Source organism: Cyrtonyx montezumae, unplaced genomic scaffold (assembly GCF_038088225.1).
Source record: "Cyrtonyx montezumae isolate F1298 unplaced genomic scaffold, pur_monq_1.0 scaffold_3, whole genome shotgun sequence".
Taxonomy (NCBI): Eukaryota; Metazoa; Chordata; class Aves; order Galliformes; family Odontophoridae; genus Cyrtonyx; species Cyrtonyx montezumae.
Genome location: NW_027072034.1, coordinates 131,201,827 through 131,223,989, shown reverse-complemented (window position 1 = coordinate 131,223,989; position 22,163 = coordinate 131,201,827). Strand labels below are relative to the sequence as shown.

Sequence of the window (22,163 nt, the reverse complement as noted above, 5' to 3'; positions counted from 1 at the left end):
CAAATCGGCCTTGCCACAATAGCCCTCCTGAGTGTGCAAGTGTGTGCTTCCTACTGAAGGGTGTGAGCTCTTTGAAGAGATTTTATTTTTAGTGTGACTAGTTTTGAAAAATGCTGCTACATATAAAGAATGGAAAAAGTATTTTCTCTTCAGGTCATCTAGTATAGAGATAAGGGCTAAAAATGGCAATGGGGATGTTTTGAGGGAGGGGGGAAGATTTTCAAGAGCAGACCACTGGTGAATTATTTTTCATATCCCTGATATGATTGCACTGTCTTCATGCACAAAAGGACTAAAGAATTTAGTGTTGGTGAGTGACTGACTAGTTTTGTTTTTAGCCAAGAAGTATGCGATCCCAACATAGGAGGTAATATCATAATGTGCCCTCAATGTGATAAAGTATGTACCTACTGGAACCTCACCATCACTTGTGAATCATCCAAGGTAACTACATTTACAGCTTACAGACATGCTGTTGACCTTTAGTTGCACTTTCCCTAGTACTGCATATAAAACAGTGCTCTTCTCCACTAATGTCCTGCATAATTGCTAGAGCTGTGCAAATAGTTGTGCCTATTGATACAGCGACTGAACTATGAGAAGTTAACAATTTAAAAATGTTTCATTTTGATCTAAAATAAAATATAAAAAAAGGCTTTTTAATTCTACATAGCCCCCAATGACTAAAAGATTTTTTTTTATTGAAAATGGAACGTTGTGGTTTCATTTTGGCATATTCCTTTCCTTTTTAGTGAACAAAACAAAACAAACATTCAGTTACTAAAGACTTGATTGAGTAACTCTGAGTCAGTTTTGCTTAGGAAAAGTTTAGAGTATGTTTTGACATTTCTCAATCCTCCCCCCATCTCTCCAAAGAAATGAGCTGAACCTGTGCCTTGAATTTGACATGAGCTATCAAGAAGTTATAGGTACATGGGGAGGCCAGTATTAGCCATGACGGGCACTGTGGCTTGTTTGTGTCCTGTTAGCCATGGCATGGCATGGCCACACTCTTGCACTCAATTCATGTCCAGAGGGATCTGTCTTTCTTAGAATCATAGAATCATAGAGGCTGGAAGGGACTTCTCTCCATTAACTTTTCCCCCTAGGCTAGCATTAGCCTTATGTCATTCCTTTCCATAGATTCAGTCAATCCAAAGTTATACTTTTTCAGCTATTCATTAAAAGACTTTTGCTCTGCTTTAATGAATATTCTTGCTTCAGTGCACTTAAGATAAAAGGCAAAAGAAACAAGATAGGGAAAAGGATATTATGGAAGGAAAAGGCAAATACTCACCACAGACATATCTCGTCAGAATGCATGTTACTAACTACCTTGATTTGTTGTTATCTCTCTTATGAGAAGCAGAAATGTTCACTGGTTCTTCGTGACTACATTAAAACTTCATAGTTGCATAGCCAGTTCCAAGGCCAAAAGCACTGTTCTTCACCTTCCTGTGCAACAGGTGGAGGGGATTCTGACAACACACAATTTTATTTTCCTCTTGCTACATATTTGATTTATACTTTTAATTCCAAGCTTTGCAATTAATTTCCTTAGCTTACTGGAGGGTGTTGTACATTGACAGAAATTGAGGAAACTCTTAACAATAAAGATTGTTTATTAAACTACATAAAAGCTAAAAATCAACCTGTTCAGTGAGCAGCTTTGCTTCTGGGTCAGTGTAGAAAAAATACTGTTTGATTGTATTTTAAGGCTTTTTTTCTGTCCTTTTTTTTTTTTTTTCCCAGAAACTCTGTATATTTGATAGCTTTGGAACACTGGTGTTTGCAGTATTTATGGGAATATGGGGTAAGTCCGTTTCCATGGCTGTGGTTTGTTACGTAATTTTGGCCAAGCATACAGCCAAAAAAAAAAGTGGATAAATTTACTACTGCTTCATTTTCTAACACTCAGCAGTTCACCAGTAGGTAGTTCAGTAAAAGATACATACATTCATGATAGATCTTTTTAGCAACATAGAATCATAGAATAGTTTGGACTGGAAGGAACCCTAAAGATCATCTAGTTCCAATCCCCATGCCATGGGCAAGGACATCTTCCACTAGATCAGGTTGTCCAAAGCCCCATTCAACCTGGCAGATACTGTGGTTGACAGATATCTATTCATGCATTTTTTCCCTTACTACTCTGTTAAGGATAGATGGGCAGGTAGGTAATAAGAGCATACTGTGTAAGGGAACGAAAACTTGTAGAACTTAAATGTTGGTCTTCTGTATCCACATTTGTTTTGACTTGGAGAAGAGTTTGGGAGAAGTGATTAGAGCTACCTCGTGTTCATCCAGTGGGAGCCACGTTAAGCACATCCAGCAAAGAAGCTGTAGTTCCCCCAAAATCCTGGCAGCTGGCTGTGCCTATTAACAATCATGTGCCTGTGAAAAGCAATTGTAAAATATCTGTTTACTGTATTTCCCAGTCAGGTTTTCCTCCTGTCTTCATTTAAGGAAGAGTTTTTGTAAAAATGTAGTAGTAACAAGCAATGGAGATATTTTTTGTCTGAAACCAGGATACTTCCTGCGGTTGAATCATCTTGGTTTCGACAGATTAGGCAAGGTTTATTTTCACAGGAACAGTTTTATTTGTTCATATTAGCTACTTTCTTAACTCCCTTTCATTGTACTGCCTTATCCAGAAATTGTCGAAATAATTTATACTTTAGGTATAAAGGGTACTGCAGATAAAGTAACTCATTTCACACTTACTGTTAATATGTAGGCTGACAAGGATCCATGCATTGTTTTCTTTGTGGAACACATTGTATTCTCATTTTCCTAATAAGACCTGAAGTGCTTCAGAATAACTACTTCTTTAAAGAATTTTAAAATGAAGAGTATCATTTCTAAAAGAGTATTTCTTTCAAAACATTTGCTGAATTAAAAAAAAACCAGCAGAAAATTAAAAACTATTAAAAGAATTTTGATATTAATGTTATCTTCCATCATTTGAATAGTTAAATTACGTGGTTTGCTTTCTAATTAAAAATTGTGTTTCCTGTTTTAAAGAATGGTTCCAAGAGTAATAATTAGAAAGTTAGGCTGCATGGTTGCAATGATGGCTACAAGGTCTATTAGTCTTCCCTTCGTAAGTCCACTACAAAAAGTGAATTGTATTACAGTAATTTGGTCAAAATTGTACTGAATCCAAATTACCCAAGGTCCTGGTACAATTCCAGCTGTAATTTCTGTCTTGCTCTGTTACTTTAGTAGACTTCCTGGTGTAAAATAATTAAAAGACTATTGCATGTTTACATAGTTCATTGTATCATTATTATCAATATACTTTATAATAGATTTTTTTACTATTCCCTTCAAGGATCTCAAAGCACCATAAAACATCAGAGAAGTTGGCCTCAGGAATTAATCCCCTGTACATTAGCACTCTGGATAACAGCTTTTGCTAATTCCCCCCATGATGGCCCAAGCAGGTTGGCAAAGCTCCTGAAGAAGGAACAGCTTCCACTTTGCTTGCTACCATCAGTTCAGCAAACGTGTTCTCCAGAATGCTGGTACAAAACAATGGGGAAAAAAGTGGTAAAATATTGCAGCAGCTCCTTCCCAGTTCAAAAAGAGCGACTTGGCTGCTGGATTACTTGTAGAAGTTTTCTTTGCCATGGGGCTGTGAAAGCAGCCCAATGCTATGAGCCCTGGTTTTGCTGTCTGTATAGAGGGCAGCACAGATGTGGGCCCTGCACTTCTGGCCTCACCCGCAGCAGCTGGATTTGCAGCTGGAGCTAATCAGGATTGCCTGCAGTTTCCTTCATTAGGGCGGAGGCCACAGCAAGCAGTTAGAGGCTCATGGAAGGCTGATCTCCTTGCTCTGCAGGCAGAGGCAGATGTGATCCCCTGGCCCACTGCTTGGAGTGGCTTTAGTGCTTGTGAGCATGAGGTAGCGGAGAAATCCCTGTGAACGAGGCCCCTGAACAATCAGGGTGGAGGATTTCCAGGGGTTTTGGCTGCGTGCAGATTGCCAAGGTCATCTCACAGCACAGCCCATGGAGCTTATTCATTTATAAATGCTTCAGTATGAGTTTTATTGACCACACCTGATTTTGGAAATAACCTTTAATGTTTGGACTTATAACTGCATGCCATCAGCACTTCATCATTCAGGATGAGGTGCCAAACTAATGAAAAATAAATAATTTAAAAAAAAAACAAACGATTTGGGGGTTAATTACTCAAGACAATGGAAGCTATGGGAGAAGTACAGTGAAGGTGCACACTCTCCCCCTGGAGGCAGTGCTGCAGAGCCATGCCGTTCACTGAATCTGAGGACATGCTGCCACCATCAGTACAGCATCCCTTGCTCTGACACCCATGTCCTGAGCTTCTCCAGCCTTCCCAGCTGAGTCTCTCACTACCTATGCTGACAGACCTACCTGCATCACACCTCAGGTCAAGGTCATGAGCTTAGTTAGACTGGTGCCTTTCAAACACCGCATATAGGCATATGTGTGCCTGCTCCCCTTAGTGCTCCCAGCCTCAGGAAGACAGACCAGGGAAACTGCTGACCCAGCCCAGAGGTCTCAAAGCTCCTTCCATGCAAAAAGAGATGCAGCCACTTCAGATTTGTGCTAGCAGAGGAGGAAAGGCAGCTGTTATTAAACAGCTTTGCCTGAGCTAGCATCATCAGCTCATGTAGTCTGCAAACTGATTGTTTGTCCACACAAAAACTGCAGATTGAATGAACACAAACTTTTCCCTGTGACAATTTTTTGCTTTCTGAGGTTTTCTGTGTGAGAAATCCTTCACACTCCAACATTTTGTCTTCATCTATCCAAACAACTTGCTGTCATATATATCCCATGGTAAAGTTTTTCAGAAGCAGTCAGTAGTATGAAATCCAAAGGGATTATATTCCAGCCTTGGGCAGAAGGCAGATAAATTTATGTGTATTCTTTAGGATGTGCTTACGACACCACTTAGCCCAGGTTTCTTTTATTGAAGTACCTAAATTTCCAAAGCAATAATTCCATAAAGAAGTAGATTGATTATTTTCTTCTTCATGGGCACTTGACACCATCATATTAGCTAGTAAGGGTTTTGTTCCATGCCTGTGGAAGGTTGTATGGAAATCTGAGCCATGTAGTACATAGCCCAGCAGTTCAGTGTCCAACTGTTGCTCCTTCTGTTTGTCTTCTGGGCAGTTACATTGTTTTTGGAATTCTGGAAGAGAAGGCAGGCTGAGCTGGAGTACGAGTGGGACACAGTGGAGTACCTAGAGCAAGAAGAACAAATTCGCCCAGAATATGAAGCTCAGTGCACTCACGTAGTAGTGAATGAAATCACACAGGTAAGCACTATTTTGGTAACTGGTCAGAGCTACTGCAATAGACTTGTTATGAGACCACTGTGAAAATGATGAATCTGGAGTGGAACAGAATAAATTGGCAGTGCTTCCAGGAGATAAATTCCAGAATAAATTGGCAGTGCTTCCTGGAGCACAAGTCTTATGAGGAGCGGCTGAGGGAGCTGGGATTGTTTAGTCTGGGGAAGAGGAGGCTCAGAGGAGACCTTATTGCACTCTACCACTTCCTGAAGGGGGGTTGTGGTGAGGAGGGGGTAGGCCTCTTCTCCCTGATAAGTAATGACAGGACGAGAGGGAATGGCCACAAGTTGCGCCAGGGAAGATTTAGATTAGACCTCAGGAAGCATTTCTTTTCTGAAAGAGTGGTCAGGCACTGGAATGGCCTGCCTAGGGAGGTGGTTGAGGCACCATCCCTAGCGCTGTTCAAGAAGCGTTTAGATGAGGTGCTAAAGGACTTAATTTAGTAGTTGGGTAGAGATAGTGATAGGAGGATGGTTGGACTAGATGATCTTATAGGTCCTTTCCAACCTTATGAACTTATGAACTTATGAACTTATGAACTTATGAGATTTGATAAGCTGGCCTGAGGATAGTGATCTTATAAATTCCAGATGTGTAGGTTGGAAACTGTACTAAACATAGGCATCTCTTAGCTGCCTGTTGGAGGAGCTACTGAAGCTCCTGTGTCATTAATGAACAGAAATAGACATTGTACCTAGCTTAGGAGAGAGACTAAGTCTGCCTTATTATATCTCCCAAGAAATGATCCTGTGCTAGTGCCAGAGGCCAAGATCACAGAGCATTTGCTATCTTTGCTAAAAAATATGACAGGAAAAAGAAAGGGTAAAACAGAGAGAAGGATGTTGCATTATGTATAATGGCAAGACATTTTTTTTAACCTGTTTGCAATGTATAAATAGGTATTGTTGCCAAGTGAATGTAGATGCAATTACGGTTAATAACAGCAAACTCACAGGGACGAGGATAATCCCCATTTTAATGAAATAGGATTCATATTTATGAGGATCTTAGTTTAGATTTCTACTTCTTACATATTTTGAGTATCTTCAGCTTTGTAGCTCACTCTAGCCCATCTTCAATTTTTATTAATCACTGTCAATATATTACTCTGGCTTTCATCAGGTTATTTGCATTGCTTTCACATTGCATCTACATTATACTAGAGCTTATTAGAGAACACTTGTAAGGATTCCAGATTAACAGGCATAGTTGAAACTATCCAAAATGGCTCTTCTCTTTTATATCTTGTACTTAAAATAAATAAATAAAAGAAACAACCCTGATTCTGTTTAAAAGCTTATAAACTATGCCATTTTTGTTATATAATGTCTTAGCTAGCAAATTGTAAAGAGTAACAAATATTCTAAAACATTTTAAAATGTTTTGCTCTTGAGAGATCGTGCAGTCACTCAGTGATTTTTCACAGTACTGAGGTAAGCATTTCCCCTGTGATTCATCTCCTTGTCCCCAAGGGATAAATTCAGAAATACAGTGATCAAGAACCAGCATTTTAGAGCTTGCTACTTTTAGGCAATTAGTTTGAAAGCCAGTGGTCTTGGATATCATGATCTGCCAAGAAGGGTGGGTCCATTCAAAAAGGCTATGCACACTGTTGTAACTGAAGTCAATAAGAGCTGAGGACATACAGCCTTTGTGGAAGTCATTTTTGTCTTAGAATAGGCAATAAAAAGCAACTGTAGTCAGGTAAGTCTTCTGGCATCATGAATAAATGTGAGTTTCCAGGATAAAAAGCAAGACACTCAGTGTCCTGTCACAAAGGGCTAAATGGAGCACACAAAAATATATGAAGAAAAGATTGGGTCACGTTTATCTGTTTCTGAATCTTTTACAGCAAGAAGAACATGTGCCATACACTGCCTGTGGGAAGTGCGTGCGTATAACATTATGTACAAGTGCAGTCTTCTTCTGGGTAAAGTTCTCCTTTTATTCTTTCACCTCAACAACTTACTTCTTCACTAAATGTCTAAAGAAAGATTCTCCTAACCTGATCAAAAGGTATCAGAATAGGTTCAGTTAGATTTCCATCTGATGCAAAAACCAAGCCCATCAGTGTGGACAAGGTTGTTGTAGCCACCAGATAACTCATTAGCATGCAGTCAGTGGAAAATATGCATCAAAATATCCCACAGCTGTAGCTTTATGAATGTCATCCACTGTTTGTTTGGGTTTTTTTCCTCATTATTTAAAGATAAATGTCTTTGCTTTTGTGGATAGAGCAGGAAAAAGAAGGCTGTGGGTTTTTTGTGTTGTCCTCCCTGCCAGCGTCTGCCCTACTCATTCCAGCTGTTTGGTTCAATATCATGTCTCACAGCTCTGGACTTCTTTCAGGTTTTTTTGTTTCACTTAGAAGAGCAAAGCTGGGCACTCTTTAATCTTCTAGAGCTGCTGCTTTAATTAAAACTTAAACTTGAAAGAAAACCAGCCACCCATGAAACTATATAACATGGTAAGCATGCCCAGAGAGGTTGCCTTGAAAAGATCAGTGTTTCAGCATGCTGTATATTCTCCTCACATGTAGCACAAGTGGCAGCTGGGAAAGAGCTCAAGAACTCCTCCTAGATAACAGGAGACAAGACAGCACTGAGACAGAATGGTGGCTGGCAGTCCAGAAGCACCTCTTAACAACTGAAACACAAAGAAAAAAAGACTGGCTTGCTGCTGGACTTAAATAGGCAGGCCTCAGGTTGAAGGGAAGAGATTTGATCTAGTTTTGTCACTGTATTACTGTAATCTCAAATTCTGTGCTGGGAGTGTGGAGAAAGGTGAATTTATGGCATTTTGCAGAGATAGCAAATAAAAAATGCACAGCTCTGAGGATCTGACTCTGAACAATAGCTAGAGAACTAGCAAGAAAGCAGAAAGAGATAGAAAGTAATGTGAGGTGCCTGGAGCATGTGTACAGCTCCTGCAGATCACGTGACATGCCTTAAAATGTGTCTGTAATATCATCATGCGAAAGAGAAGCGACAGCCGCCTCCAGGGTCAGCAGGGACCTGCTAGCACATTTGCTGTCTCACTAGTTGCCCAGCATCCTCCTGGAACCATCACATGCCTTCAGGTGTGGGATTTGATTATGCATCTTGTTATATCTTATCTTATCTCACATGGCAACAAGGCTTGTTATTAGTCATAAAACAGACCATCTCTTTATGTTCCTGCAGATTCACTATGCTACATGAAAAATGCTTCTTTAATGGATTTAAGATTTATGGCCTTCTACCCCGTTTGTGCATCCTCTTGTATTCATGGAATGGAATAAAAGGCACACAATCAGTTTCCCTTTGCCTATTGTAAAATGAATTCCAAACTTTTTTTCCCAAAGCCAGTGGTTCAACATTAATATATTTCCTACATTCTCCTGGCAGATTCTTTTGATTATTGCTTCAGTTATTGGAATCATTGTCTACAGACTCTCTGTTTTCCTGGTGTTTTCTGCCACGTTGCCACGGCACATTAATGGCACGCAAGCAATCCGCAAGTACCTGACTCCACAGACAGCCACCTCAGTAACTGCTTCAATCATCAGCTTTATAGTCATCATGGTTCTGAACATCATTTATGAGAAAGTAGCAATCCTCATTACTGACTTTGGTATGTCTTTGCTATGCCTCAGATTGAAAATTTGGCTAAAAATAAACAAGCAAAAATAGCATTTGTATTTCTAATAACTCCAGTAAATGAATATCTGTACCATGCTTTTCAGAATTTCCCCACCATATGATACCATCCAGAATTTTTTGAATACAGATTTTCTAAGTATCAAAGGAATGTGTTATTCAGCTCTTTGCCTGGAAACTCCTTGTATAGCCAGCATGAAAGACGAATTGTTTACAATTTTGTGCTTGTAAAACAGGCAAAGCAAAGAAAATTACTGTAATAACCAAGCTTTATGAAAACAGATCAGTAATGCATAACACATTAAATTACATTAGCTTTTGTTTATGGGGAGAATAGCTATTTTCTTGTAAATAAATGAAATAGGGTCACTGTTCCAAAGCTAGATGCTATTCCCTTGTTATTAAATAGATAAACAGTCACAAATATTATTATTCTTTATATTCAGGCCATCAGCTCTAAAGTAGCTATTTGCTTTAGATGTGTGAAGTTGTGTGTGCTTTAATATAGTTTCATTTAATACTGTTTCATCAGTTCAAAGTGTTACATTTGCATCTTTCCTGAGTGTGCTATATTTGGGAGACTTTTTTTTTTTTTCCCAAGTTATTAGATTTTTTGCTTGCTCTTTTACTTTATTGTCAGGAAACAAATTCTTTCCTTTTTTACTACCCATACAGATTTAGAATTAGCATATTGGCTACCGTATATGTAGGGATTACGTACAATCTAATTTATAATGCTCTCAGTCACATTAAGGAATACAAGTCATATGCATATTTTTCTAGCTGAGGCTCCAAAGCAGCTTTTAGGTACTTGCAGGTTGGCCTTTTCCTTACTTTTTTTTTTTTTTTTTCTATAATTGCAGAGCTTCCAAGGACACAGACAGAATACGAAAACAGTTTGACCACAAAGATGTTCTTGTTCCAGTTTGTCAACTACTATTCTTCATGCTTCTACATAGCCTTCTTTAAGGGTAAATTTGTAGGCTATCCTGGAAATCCAGTTTACTGGCTAGGGAAGTATCGCAATGAAGAGGTAAGAATATATCATAGTGCTTGCTTTTAAAATGCAAGAGACTTCAGTCCAGGTGTTTTGCTGCATTTAGGATTGTACATTATGGTGGTACATATTTGGAGTTTGGAAAGTGACTGCCTCCCATACTACTTGTCTGCTTGTTAATCCATTGCATAAATGAATACAACACAAGACTAGTTGAGCTCAGAAATGCTTTTTATGTACCCAGAGAAGTTCATTTTCCCATGGTCCAACACACAGGACAGGGAGTAGATGCAGGAACATCCCTGCTCTGCTCTGCACCTGTACATCCTCACCTCAAGCTCTGATGCAGTTTTGTTTCACACAATGTAAGGACATGCAATTGTTATAGAGAGCCAAAAGGAGGACTGTGAAGATGTTGAAGGTTCTAGAAGGCAGAGGGTATAAGGAGCAACTGAGGTCCCTGGGTGTGCTCAGCACAGAGCAGAGGAGCGGAGAGGAGGCCTGATGGCAGCTGCAGCTCCTTACAGGGAGCAGAGGGGCAGCGCTGAGCTCTGCTCTCTGTGAGGGCCGAGGGAATGGCATGGAGCTGTGTCAGGGGAGGGGCAGCTGGGGATTAGGAACAAGTTGTGCACCAGAGGGTGGTTGTCATGGAACAGGTTGTCCAGGGCAGTGGAGATGGCACTGAGCTGCTAGAGTTCAAGGAGTGTTTGGACAGTGCTCCCACATACGGGTTTGAATTTTGGGCAGTCCTGTGTGGAGCCAGGAGTTGGACTCGAGGATCCTTCTGGGTTCCTTCCAACTTAGGATATTCAGTGATTCTATGAACATGAGTAGGTGCCTTCCTGTTCTGCTAGGTGATCCTTACCTGATAATATTAGAGTACAAAGATGCAAGATCTCACCTGGTATTTTGTACTTTCAGTAGTGTCCTGTAAACCTATTGTATGTGACCGAATTTGGCCTGGAGTTGGCTTTTATATAAATTAGTGCGAAAGTTTGCCTAAATAGTCTTCATCTGTTGCTTAAATTTATTATAATAAATATATATAATAAATCAGTAATTCATCTTTTTAAATGCTTCATTCATGCTTGAAAAGTTTCTCAACTTCAAAAATTTTAATGTCTCTCCCAACCTGTAGTGTGATCCAGGAGGATGCCTCTTTGAACTCACAACTCAACTTGCCATCATAGTAGGAGGTAAAGCCATATGGAATAACATTCAAGAAGTGCTTCTTCCGTAAGTTCAAACTATTAAGTAACCTGCCCTTCTGTATTTGAAAGATGTTACTTTGGCTTGATTTATTCAGGCATGTGGTCACTAAATCTGACTGTAGCATATTGCATTCTAAAAGAACAAGACTAATCTTTTGGGACTCTTTTAGTCAGTGTGGTTATTTTTGCTGTGGTAGTTCTGAGCTCCCGTCTCTGTCATTTTGACCAATATTAGTTCTAATCAGAAGTGCTTTCCTCCTTCACAAATTAGATTTAATGTGCATCAGGTTGGATACTTAAAACTGAGGCAACAGAAGCTCTGAAAATATTAAAACTAAATACTGTTGCTTAATGTTGAATTCAGTGATTTGGTATCATATGTTTAAAAATTGCATATAATTTGCTAATTTAACTCATTTTGTTTTTCAGTTATATGTGACCTTCATAGTGCCTAAAAATGGCTTTTTTTTTTTCGCATGGCAGATCTCTGGAAGGTCATGTTTTAATGTAAACATTAAACAGAGTGCTAACAGTGAATACCATGTAATTTAGATGAAGTTACTATCCAGGACTCTGTTCCGGCTCCCAGGACTTCTTATTTTAAACTGATCAGTAACTGCTTACACTGCTTGGAGTAGGAAACTCCTAGTTTGCCATAAACACCAGTTCACAGCATCATATTCCATTTGGCTGTAGTTCTTCCAAGCCCACAAACTGTGCAGCAAAGGGATTCCAAAGCATGTCATAAATACTATGTGGTGTTGAGGCTGTGGTGCTTTGCTGAGTTATAGTTTCTCCAGGCTTAAATACTGTCTGTTGCAGGATGGAACTGTAGACTCATCATTCTTTTCAGGTTCTTTTAGCTGGTTGGTACCAAGTTGAACGTGAGCAAGAAACTTGCCCTTGCCTCTAAGAACGCTAACAGTGTTCTTCACTGCATTAAGCGACCTATTGCCAGCAGGTCAAAAGAAATGATTCTTATACTTGAACATATGTACCATATCAACAGTGCTGAGCTTCCCAGTTCAAAAAAGATAGGAAACTACTGGAGATAGTCTAACAGAAGGCTACCAAAATTATTGAGAGACTGGAGCATCTGTCCTGTGAGGAGAACCTAAAAACCTAGGACTATTAATTAAAGATCAGGGGAGAATTTACCAGTGTCCATAAATACCTAAAGGAGTACAAGGAGGATGAAGCCAGATTCTTGTCAGTGATGCACAGTGCCATAACAAGAAGTTCCCTCTGAACACCAGGACACACTTCTGAGCTCTGCAGATGACAGATCACTCAGCACAGGCTGTCCAGAGAAGTTGGAGATTTCCTCATTAGAGATCTTCAAAAGCTGCCCGAACATGATCTTGGGTAACCTGCTCTGGTCCCTGCCCAGAGGTCCCTGCCAACCTCAACCATTATGTGATTCTGTGATCAGAAAGGATTAATTTGTCTGTCCAGAGGCCTACTTCTGTCTTAATTTTTTGTAACCTTGAAATGTCACTCACCTGTACAATATAAGTATGAAGCACTGCAATTCAGATTCATTTCCTTTTTACAACCTCGTTTGTGGTTCTAAATAACTACATTTGAAATAAAAGAGAACTATACTCATGTTTGAAGGAAGTTTTCAGTAATTTGGGAATAACTAAAATCCACTGTGTTACAACAGCAGGAGAATATTTTGTTTGTTTTGGGTTTTTGTTGTTGTTGTTCATTCATTTGCATTTACTGAGCTTTGTAGGCTATTTTACCAATTTAAGTGGTCTTTTTTTCTCTGACTGACAGTTGGGTTAAGAATCTGATTGGAAGGTACTGTGCAGATGCTAGATCAGAAAAGATTGTTCCACGCTGGGAACAGGACTATCACCTGCAGCCCATTGGAAAACTTGGATTGTTCTATGAGTATCTTGAAATGGGTAAGTAGTCATTTAGTTCCAATTTCTTGTTTGTGCTGGATACAGACATTCTCTAAGGAAAATTTGCATACCAGTAATACTTAGTATGTTTAGAAACAGGAGATAGATGAAATTTTCGAAGTCCAATATGAGTTTTGATGAGCTGTTATAGCTTTGTGAGCTTTTATTAAGCAGCTTAAAACTCACTGCAATTTCTAGCTAAGAAACAGAGTGAGTGGTTGCAGGTGTACTGCTGTTTCTTTACCCCATCCTCCAATAATTGTATCCAGAAGGCAGAACACAGGGTCTGTGGTCCCTTACGTGTTACTGGTTTCCTGGTCACTGACAGAACTCTGGCTGGTTTGCCACCATCTGTTCTGCAATAGAATTGCAGCATACTTGTCACAGCACCCAGACAGCCATAGCATCACTGTTCAGGCTTTGCAGCACAACACTGAAACAGGTAGTTGTTATATTTCCAAGTCTACGTGGTAGAGAAATGAGAAATAAATGAATGTTTAAATACCGTAACAGTTCCTTGTGATGTGTTGTGAGTTTTCAATTGTCCTGTCCCCTCCACCTAGAGGGTATTTCCAGTACTGTTGTGCTTATATTAGATTCTCTGGGAACTGCTACTCTTTCTTGCCTCTCTTTCTCACAATTTCAGTATACAAAGTATAAATGCTCGTATACGCTAATCCCCAGTAAAAGAAAGCATCAAGATATGTGTCCTCTCCTTTTGCCAGTTATACAGTTTGGCTTTGTCACCCTGTTTGTGGCGTCATTCCCCCTGGCTCCTCTTCTGGCTCTTATCAACAACATGTTGGAAATCCGGCTGGATGCGTGGAAACTGACAACCCAGTTCAGGCGCATGGTTCCACAGAAGGCACAAGACATCGGTGCGTGGCAGCCCATCATGCAAGGCATAGCCATTCTGGCCGTGGTGACCAATGTAAGTACTGTGCCAGCCACCACGAAAGGTGCAATACCTTTGCTGCAAGTGTTGCATCCAAAAGTGGAATGCCATGTGTATCAATGTCATGCCAGAGTGGCTACGTGAAGCACACAAATGATGCCAAATAAATTACAAGTTTTCGTTCCTTAAGACGTTAGCCCTGTGAAGCAGATGTGAGTTACTGTTCAGATGGTTTAGAAATATAGCTACAGTCTAAAATGTTAAGTGTAAATAAAAGAAATTGCAGTTCGAAAGATGGAGTTACTAGAGCCTTCATAAAAAGTTATTACATGTAAAGACACACATCTTTTCTGAGATAATAAGAGATATTTTTGAGAGTCTACAGCTACATGTATTAACTTGGAAGAAAAAGATAGGTTAGAGTTCATCTAAGTCTTAATTGATTGTTGCTTATAACTTTTTCAATTCTTATGGTCATACCTTCATACCTGAGTTAGGCTTTGAGCAATTTTGCACTCAAAGCAGCAATTCAGCTTCTTTATGTATTTAAAAATACGATAATGCTCAATATTACAGTACTTAGCTCTTGAGATAGGAATGAATTTCTGAGAATATGCAAATTAATCCATTTTTCACTTGCAGTTAAAACAATTTTGAAATGGATTTATTTAAAATATTTAGAAAACTTTATTCTTTCCTCGTGAATATACTCTTAACAATGACATTTATATTTAAATTTCCCATATTGCTACATTACCCAAATCTTATACAGAGCTGCACATTGGGAAGGAAGATATTCCAAAAAATCCATTGGACTTTACCATTCTGAGTTGTTTGATTTATTATTAAGCAGTAACTCATATGTATTATGTTTCTAAATTTCCAGTGTTGCCCTTTCTCAAAGGAGCAGTGATCACAGCTTTCCACTGCAGTAGCTGTCCATAGTCAGCAGCCTCTTTCAACAGTGCCACCATTTCCTACTCTTACCACTGAGAACAGGGATTCTTTCTGACACACTCAGAGATGGACCCTTCCTCCAGGACCTCCTCCTTTCAGTAACAGTGCCTTGTTGCACTCACTGGGAGTTTCTGGAGAAACCTGTAAAGTCTGAAGTTCACCTCAGCCTAAACTGCCATGGGGATGTCTGCTGGTTTTGAAGACAGTGGAATCTGGGTAAAAGGAGAGAGATGAAAATGAGCACTCTGCCGTAATTACTACAGGGGACTTATTTCAATGAAAAAAGCAATTCACATTTAAACTGGGACATTAACTTACTTTCCTGTCTTGGGCACCTTTCAGTACTGGTGCTCAAGCTGGTGTGGGATCTCAACCCCAGAGGTTCTACTTTCCAGAAATCATGAGATAGATACCTGAACACACCCAGACAAGTGCCCCTGTGTATTGCTCCTGCGTATTGCTCTCTCTTTTCTCCCCACTTTTAAATGTCTCTTTTTTACCCTGGAAATAAGTAGATATTTTCAAGGAATTAGAAAGATGAGCTTCCATGACCTGACAGCCTGTTGGGCTGTCACTTTCTCAGTTTGTTTTCATAGTTACTGAAGTTGGGGGTTGTGACAATACAGAAATAGGAGTGTAGGATGGATTTCAATGATTAGGAATATTTTTATGTCAACTTCAATTATAAAGTGAACATTCAGGTATTTGGATATAATTCCTTTCTAGAATTTTATCTCAAACTATAGAAATATAACAAGCATGGTAAACATAGACAGAATGCAGAGAAGAGATTTTGGAGAACATAAAAGCAGGGAAATAAACACAAAGAAGTGTCAGAAGTAAACAAAAGAAGCTTGAGAATGAGAAATTTACAAAAGAATCTGGGAGATAGATAGACAACAAACTGGAGCATCTACTCCAGTGGTTTCACACAGATCTACTGAGGCACACCAAACATAAGTGCAGCTGTTCCATAGGCATGTGAAATATCCAAGGGCTACCAGCAAATGATTTTAAATTTTAAAACAAAAATAATGCAACTTGGGTAACGCATGTTCAAATTATTAGAGTGACACCTGAGATACAGCTGGGCTCTTTTGGTTTTAGCTTTTGTGTAAAAAAATTATTAATGGCAGCTTTCCCAGCAAATTAGGGAGATGGTGCCAACACTCAGATGTAACATAGCTATAGGAACATAGGGGCAAATTTACTGCTGCATTAATGTCTTCTTCTGAACTATGCTGTTACAAAACCTGGAAAATATAAGACAAAAAAAGTTCCTGGTGTCCCAGAAGGAAGAAATAGGTAGATTGATAGATAATATGTATTAATTATGTATATTATATATATTAATATTATATGTATATTATATATATAATGTTATTAGGTAACCTGACTGTCTTTCTTCATCAATCCACCCAGAACTTACTATGAAATAGAAGATTGAATATCTATCTTAAGATTATTATAAACATTGTTACAAGTACCTTAATCAAAGTCCTTTTGGTATTCAGTGCAGGGTTAAATGTGGTGACCTTATGGTGACTGAGATGCACAGGCTTCTGTTAGGAGTGTGTACATGACCTTGCTTTAGCTTCTGCAGAAAAGTGACCCAACAGTAGTTTTAGGTGTCTATCACTACCCATTCACAGCCCATCTGAGGCTACTGTAAGTTTTACGATGTTTCCATTCCAAATTCCTCATGTGCTACATCCCTCAAGTGACATCTCTGAAAATTCGGAGTCCTCAAAGTACATTTACAGCTCAGTTTTGCTCCCTGTCCTCCTTGCCAAGCACTCAATCCCAGTGCTTATGTGAGTGCTAACAGCAGGCATGTTTCTTTTCATAAACCTGTTCAGAGATCTCATGTGTCAGATTTAGTTAATCTTAGTATGGGCGTAGTGCCTTGGCCACTGACATCAGGCAGGCTGTTAGCATGCAAGGGGCACAACGTAGAGGCCATGCTTGCAACTCTCTGTTGCAGGTGTTTTAAGGAGCTCAGAGATCTGTATTTCTTCCTAGTGAAGTGTGGTCTATAAAGCCATGTACTAGAGATCAGCAAATACTGAAAACAGTTTTCTTCCATTATCTTTAGGTATGTTTTTTCCTTCTTTGACATCCAGGATCTGGATCTAATGTAGGCCATTAATCTTGCCTTTGCCATCCCTATTTCTTATTAGAACACAGAAACTATTTCTTTTTTATGTGACTCCTGCTGCTGATTTGACTTGGGTTGTGTATCATCCTCTCCTTTGTGCACTGGCTTTCTAACACCTACAAGTACCTTATAAGCAACTTTTGCAAAAATATGTCCATTTTGAGATTTGTCACTAAAGCACTGGACTAGTTATGGCATGATATCAAAGCATCTGTTGTTGATGTGAAGACTGATTTTAATTAGTTATGGTATAAATGGAAAACTGTGCATAGTATAGCTTGGGAAGTAGAGAATGTGCTATTTGTTTGTAGTTCCCCAGTACAAATCTCTAAAATGCAGCCCATAATTCAAAAGGAAAAAAAGCTTTTCCTCTGAGAGGATGCCGTAGGATTAGCTTTCGTTTTTCTGTCCTTGTAGCCCTCTGGAGCACATCTGGAGATCATTCAGGGAGAGGGAGGAGAGTGAGACGGGGCTCAGATTTATGATGATGAGAGACCTGGGGCCTTGCAAAAAAAATATCATAAAGAGCAAACGTTAAGTTGTATAAATAGAGTATTCTAGCATCTTGCTGAATGATACATAGAAGCAGTTCCAAACCAAATTGGTATAAAGGGAAAAGGATGTTTTTTGCCTTACTGTTCAGTTACTTTTAGTTCTTTTATGGTCTGACTGGATGCAAACCTAATGGGCTAATGAACAGTAAGAAATTATATTTAACTAAAACTTTCTGTACTTATACTTCAGTTAAAGTGTAATTTAGGTGTGAGGTCTTCTTCCTGAAACTACGAGATACAGTAATATATATTTCTTGTCAGCCAAAAACACCTACGCTGGATGTAAATATAAACAACACATAATTTTCACTTCATTCCTCACTGGCGTGTATTGCTTAAAAACAGTTTTTAAAAGTGCATGCCACCTACATTTTATTTGAGCCAGAATACAAAAATCTTTTTGAAGTACTGAGCTTCTAAACTTTTAAACACCTTTAGTGGTAGGATGCTTCTCTTTTCTTTCTCATCAGCCAAATTAACGTTCTCTCAATCGAACTAAATTGCAACAACATTCTGGAGAACAGAAGAAAGATTCTGGACTACAGTCTCATGCTTAAGTCCTGTTTCTGCAGCTTGATCTCATGGTGTAGCAGATCAGGGATGGGCCCAGCTGGGAATCCTCTCCACACAGGTTGTTGCCATTCCAATCAGTGGGGTATTTTTGTCCGCTGCCATAGGGCTGAGGAGTTCTCCTCCAGCAGTGGCAGGCAAGTAATCCCTAGTTCCTGGGCACTGGGCACAGCACAACCTGCTGTGTTGACTTGGCTGGGCAGCCTTGTGCTGGGCACGCAGCTGCAGTGGAAAGTCTTCCTCACGGGGAAGCCTTTTGAATTTGCAGTAGCGGAGGAGGATACTGGATTAAACATAGTTTACCTGTCCTCCAGAATAGGATGTTTTGGGAAGTTCATGCATTTAGAAAAGACTTCCTACGACAAACCCACAGATCCAATTTCCTGCCCAGTTTGTGACTAGCACACAGAGAAGGACAGGGCCTCTCTCGGGAGCGCGATAAAAACAAGTGGTCACGTCATATGTAAAACAGCACCATGCAGCTGCTACTAAAAAAGTGATCTTGGCATCAAGAGCAGTTTCCACGTGTACTGACACTGAAACTTATGAAGCAGTAACTGCCAAGACAAATTTGGACTGGCTGTCACCTCGGAAAGAGTGGGATGTTTCTAGGGTCAGAGCTGGATCAGCTATATATGTCATTTATTTCATTCTTTTACGCAAACCTCTGGCTTCCTGGTGAAATTTAATTTTCTGTTGCTGAAGGACTCTGGTGTGGTTTCCATAAGTTTCACCAAGCTGAATTTCTTCAGACATCTTGCATGTACCTCTGCTAGCAAGCATGTTTGCTCAAGGTTATCCTAGAGTGGTGCAAGGTGAGTTTGGTTGTTGACCTCCCCCGCATGCTCAGGAGGATAGAAGTGTATCATAGCACAACTTTTTTGAGGCATCCAGCAGAGCCAGTGTAATTTAAAAACTAGACAGAGGGCACATTCCAGGAGGAGATGGTTTGTGCCTCTGAGTGCCTCACTCACTGAAGGGAACCACTGACTGGAAAAGCACATACTTTCTGTTTTTAGTTCATACTGTAAATTTTGAGATACTAAATATACAGCAAAGCTACATGTATTAAGGCTTATTTCTTAAGTTCTGCTCTGTTTTTTTGTCCCCTCTTTCTGAAATGCAGGCCATGATAATTGCTTTTACATCTGACATGATTCCTCGTCTGGTTTATTACTGGTCCTTTTCAGTCCCTCCTTATGGGAGCCACAGCAGTCACACCATGAAGGGGTACATAAAAAATACACTTTCTGTCTTCAATATATCAGACTTCAAGAATGCAAGCAAGCCATATTCCCCCTGGTTTGGGAACCACACGACATGCAGGCAAGTGTCAAATAACCATTTTTTTCCCAGTGACAAGAGTAAATATCACCATTTTAGTAGCTAAATAATCCAGCTCCATTAAAAATACCCAGAAAGAAATGTTAGAGTGCAGTGCTAGCAGCATACTTTGAATGGCAGAACTGTGAGAACCATCCACCTCTAAGAAATGCTTCATTTTGTTTTCCTCATAACTTATGCAGTCTCAAAAAAAAAAAAAGAAAAAAAAAAGAATAAATAAATAAAACCAAAACCCCCACAACGCTTTAAAGGTGACTTAAGGTTTATTAGAGCTGCAGTTGTGTTCAGCCGACTGTTCAGGCTGCACTAAGCCCGGGCACGGCTTGCTCCATCCTCTGGCCACAGAGCCGTACTGCAGGTTGCTGACACTGGCTCCTGACTGCCTGCATTGCCTTCAGGTACCGTGACTTCCGCTATCCTCCTGGGCACCAGCATCAGTATGAGCATAACATATACTACTGGCACGTCATCGCAGCCAAGCTGGCTTTCATCATTGTCATGGAGGTAAGCCTGTAGGGGTTTTCAGCATAAGTGATTTAGACTCCTCTTTCCTCCCTGCAGAAAATCCTTGGAAGACATTCTGTTCAGGCACAGCTGTCAGAGCTTTTAGTGCTCAGTGATGCTGGCATGGGCTCAGGAGAGGTAAATTAAGTGTAGCACTGTTAGAAAAAGTTTCTGAAGTGATGGCATCCATTGAGGATTGTCCCAGTGTTTGCTTTTTCTTTTCTCAAAAGCTGTAAAGCGTTTTCTAGTATCAGAAATAGAAGGGACAGTTGCACCAAACATTTTTATAAGTTTGTAGAGGTTTGTGCCCAGCCTCATGAATGCATGCAACGCAGCACATATGCACTGAGTGACCTGCATAAAGACAGTCACTGCAAGAGGTGAGTCTGTAAACGAGTCTCTTTGGTTAAAGAGCATTTGCTGTCTCCCATGCAGCAACAATGTGGAGTTAGGAAAGATGGGAATCGGTCTGAGATCAAAGAAAAGGAATACCAGATATTCTTTCATTATAAAATGTACTTAGTGCCTGATCCAGGGACTACTGAAGTCACCAGAAATGTGCAGTTTGCTAGAGCACAGTTCCAGAGCAGAGGAATGTCTGCAGCCCCAGAGGCATCTGGACAAACCTGAAACAATTTAAGAAGATCTGTAACCAATATTTCCGCAGTCTGGAGGGAAAGGAAGCACTGGGCACCAGAGTTCCCCCAGAGCAAGCAGAGAAGTCATTAGTAACATCGGGATTGGAAAATCAGAAAGTTTTGTTTATCAGACAATTATTCTATTCATCTCTGCTTTTTAAGATACTGTTGTACTGTGGTAGATTGTGGTACAAAACCCACTCAAAGCCTTAAGAAATAGTGTTTCAATATTTCAATATTTCTTAGAGTAATAATAACATGCCATTCAACCCAACTGACATTTTTTTTTCATTTGCACCTTCCCCAGCATGTCATATACTTTGTGAAGTTTATTATTTCCTACATAATCCCGGATGTGTCGCAAGAGACCAAGAGCAAAGTCAAACGAGAGAAATACCTGACACAGAAAATCTTGCATGAGAACGATCTCAAAGTAGTGAAAAAAACCATTGGGAAAATCGCTGACAAAATTATCGAAGGAGTTGACAGCACTTTCCGGCCTAAAACTGAGTAAGGACTTTTTGATAGGGAGGAACAGTCTTTAACCAGCTAACACCTGGCCAGGCATTACCAATAGCTAACCAAACACTCTGGATGAAATCACTTTACTAAACATCATTTCTTGCAGCTGTCCCCTTTGCCTGTTTCCCTTAGGCAGATGCAATCACTGAGACTTGGTTTACAGTTATCCATTTTTTAAACCAGCTTCAGTTGGACATATTTTTTTAACACGTGAAGGTAAAAATTATCATCTTAAAATGATGCAGATTAACTCTTGAAATATACAGAGTGCTTTCCACTTTATTTAGGTATATGCTGTTAGATGTGAACTTGAATAAAACCTTAATAACATGAAGTATTTATTGTAAGAGCACCACCACTTTCTCTGAAGGATCTTCAGTCACTTGGTGATGGAAACCCCAATTAAAAGAAGGAAAAGCCATGAAGGAAAGAGAAGGAAAATGCAACTCACAGCCATATTGTTAAGCTGTTGCAATCAACTTACTGAGCCCTGTTGTGTGCTTCGCTGACTTAGAAGCGCATACTGAGATTTAAATGGATAATAAGATATTTCAATTAATCATGGGCTTGGATCACAAGAAGCAGCGGGAGTGTAAGCCCATCCTGTTCCTCAGTCTGGAGTAAACAGGAGGACTGTCTTTGAAATCAGTGCATACAAACTGACTTTATCACACTCAGAGCAAATGGAAAACTCAGTTATCTTTTCCCGGTCAGTGTACTTTCATTAGCTCACTTGGCTATTCTGTTCTGAATGAACACAGCCTTTAAGGTCTCGCAACTGTAACAGTACTGAGTGTTAAAATTCTTTTCATAAACAAAATCAGTATTTGTAGAGGGCAGTCTTTCGCCTGTACCATAGACATTCTCTTCCCTGATTTTAACCCAGAAAGAATGCACAGCTGGACCTGTTGT

General features: G+C 39.7%; 1 protein-coding gene across 2 annotated transcripts in view; it reads left to right on the top strand.

The window, feature by feature from the left end:
• The window catches only part of ANO6 (anoctamin 6), a 65,651-nt gene extending 44,130 nt beyond the window's left edge, over nt 1-21,521 (top strand). The window contains exons 9-20 of one of the 2 annotated variants that reach the window (XM_065743439.1): nt 339-444; nt 1,753-1,813; nt 5,169-5,314; nt 7,203-7,280; nt 8,737-8,962; nt 9,852-10,021; nt 11,124-11,221; nt 12,979-13,109; nt 13,835-14,040; nt 19,370-19,569; nt 19,986-20,091; nt 21,037-21,521. In XM_065743439.1, coding sequence (XP_065599511.1) covers nt 339-444; nt 1,753-1,813; nt 5,169-5,314; nt 7,203-7,280; nt 8,737-8,962; nt 9,852-10,021; nt 11,124-11,221; nt 12,979-13,109; nt 13,835-14,040; nt 19,370-19,569; nt 19,986-20,091; nt 21,037-21,243 — 1,735 coding nt within the window. In that variant the 3' untranslated portion in view covers nt 21,244-21,521. Of the gene's footprint in view, nt 1-338; nt 445-1,752; nt 1,814-5,168; nt 5,315-7,202; nt 7,281-8,736; nt 8,963-9,851; nt 10,022-11,123; nt 11,222-12,978; nt 13,110-13,834; nt 14,041-19,369; nt 20,092-21,036 lie in introns of those variants that run through there. The other variant, XM_065743438.1, reaches the window with a different exon arrangement.
• The last annotated feature ends 642 nt before the right edge of the window (nt 21,522-22,163 follow it).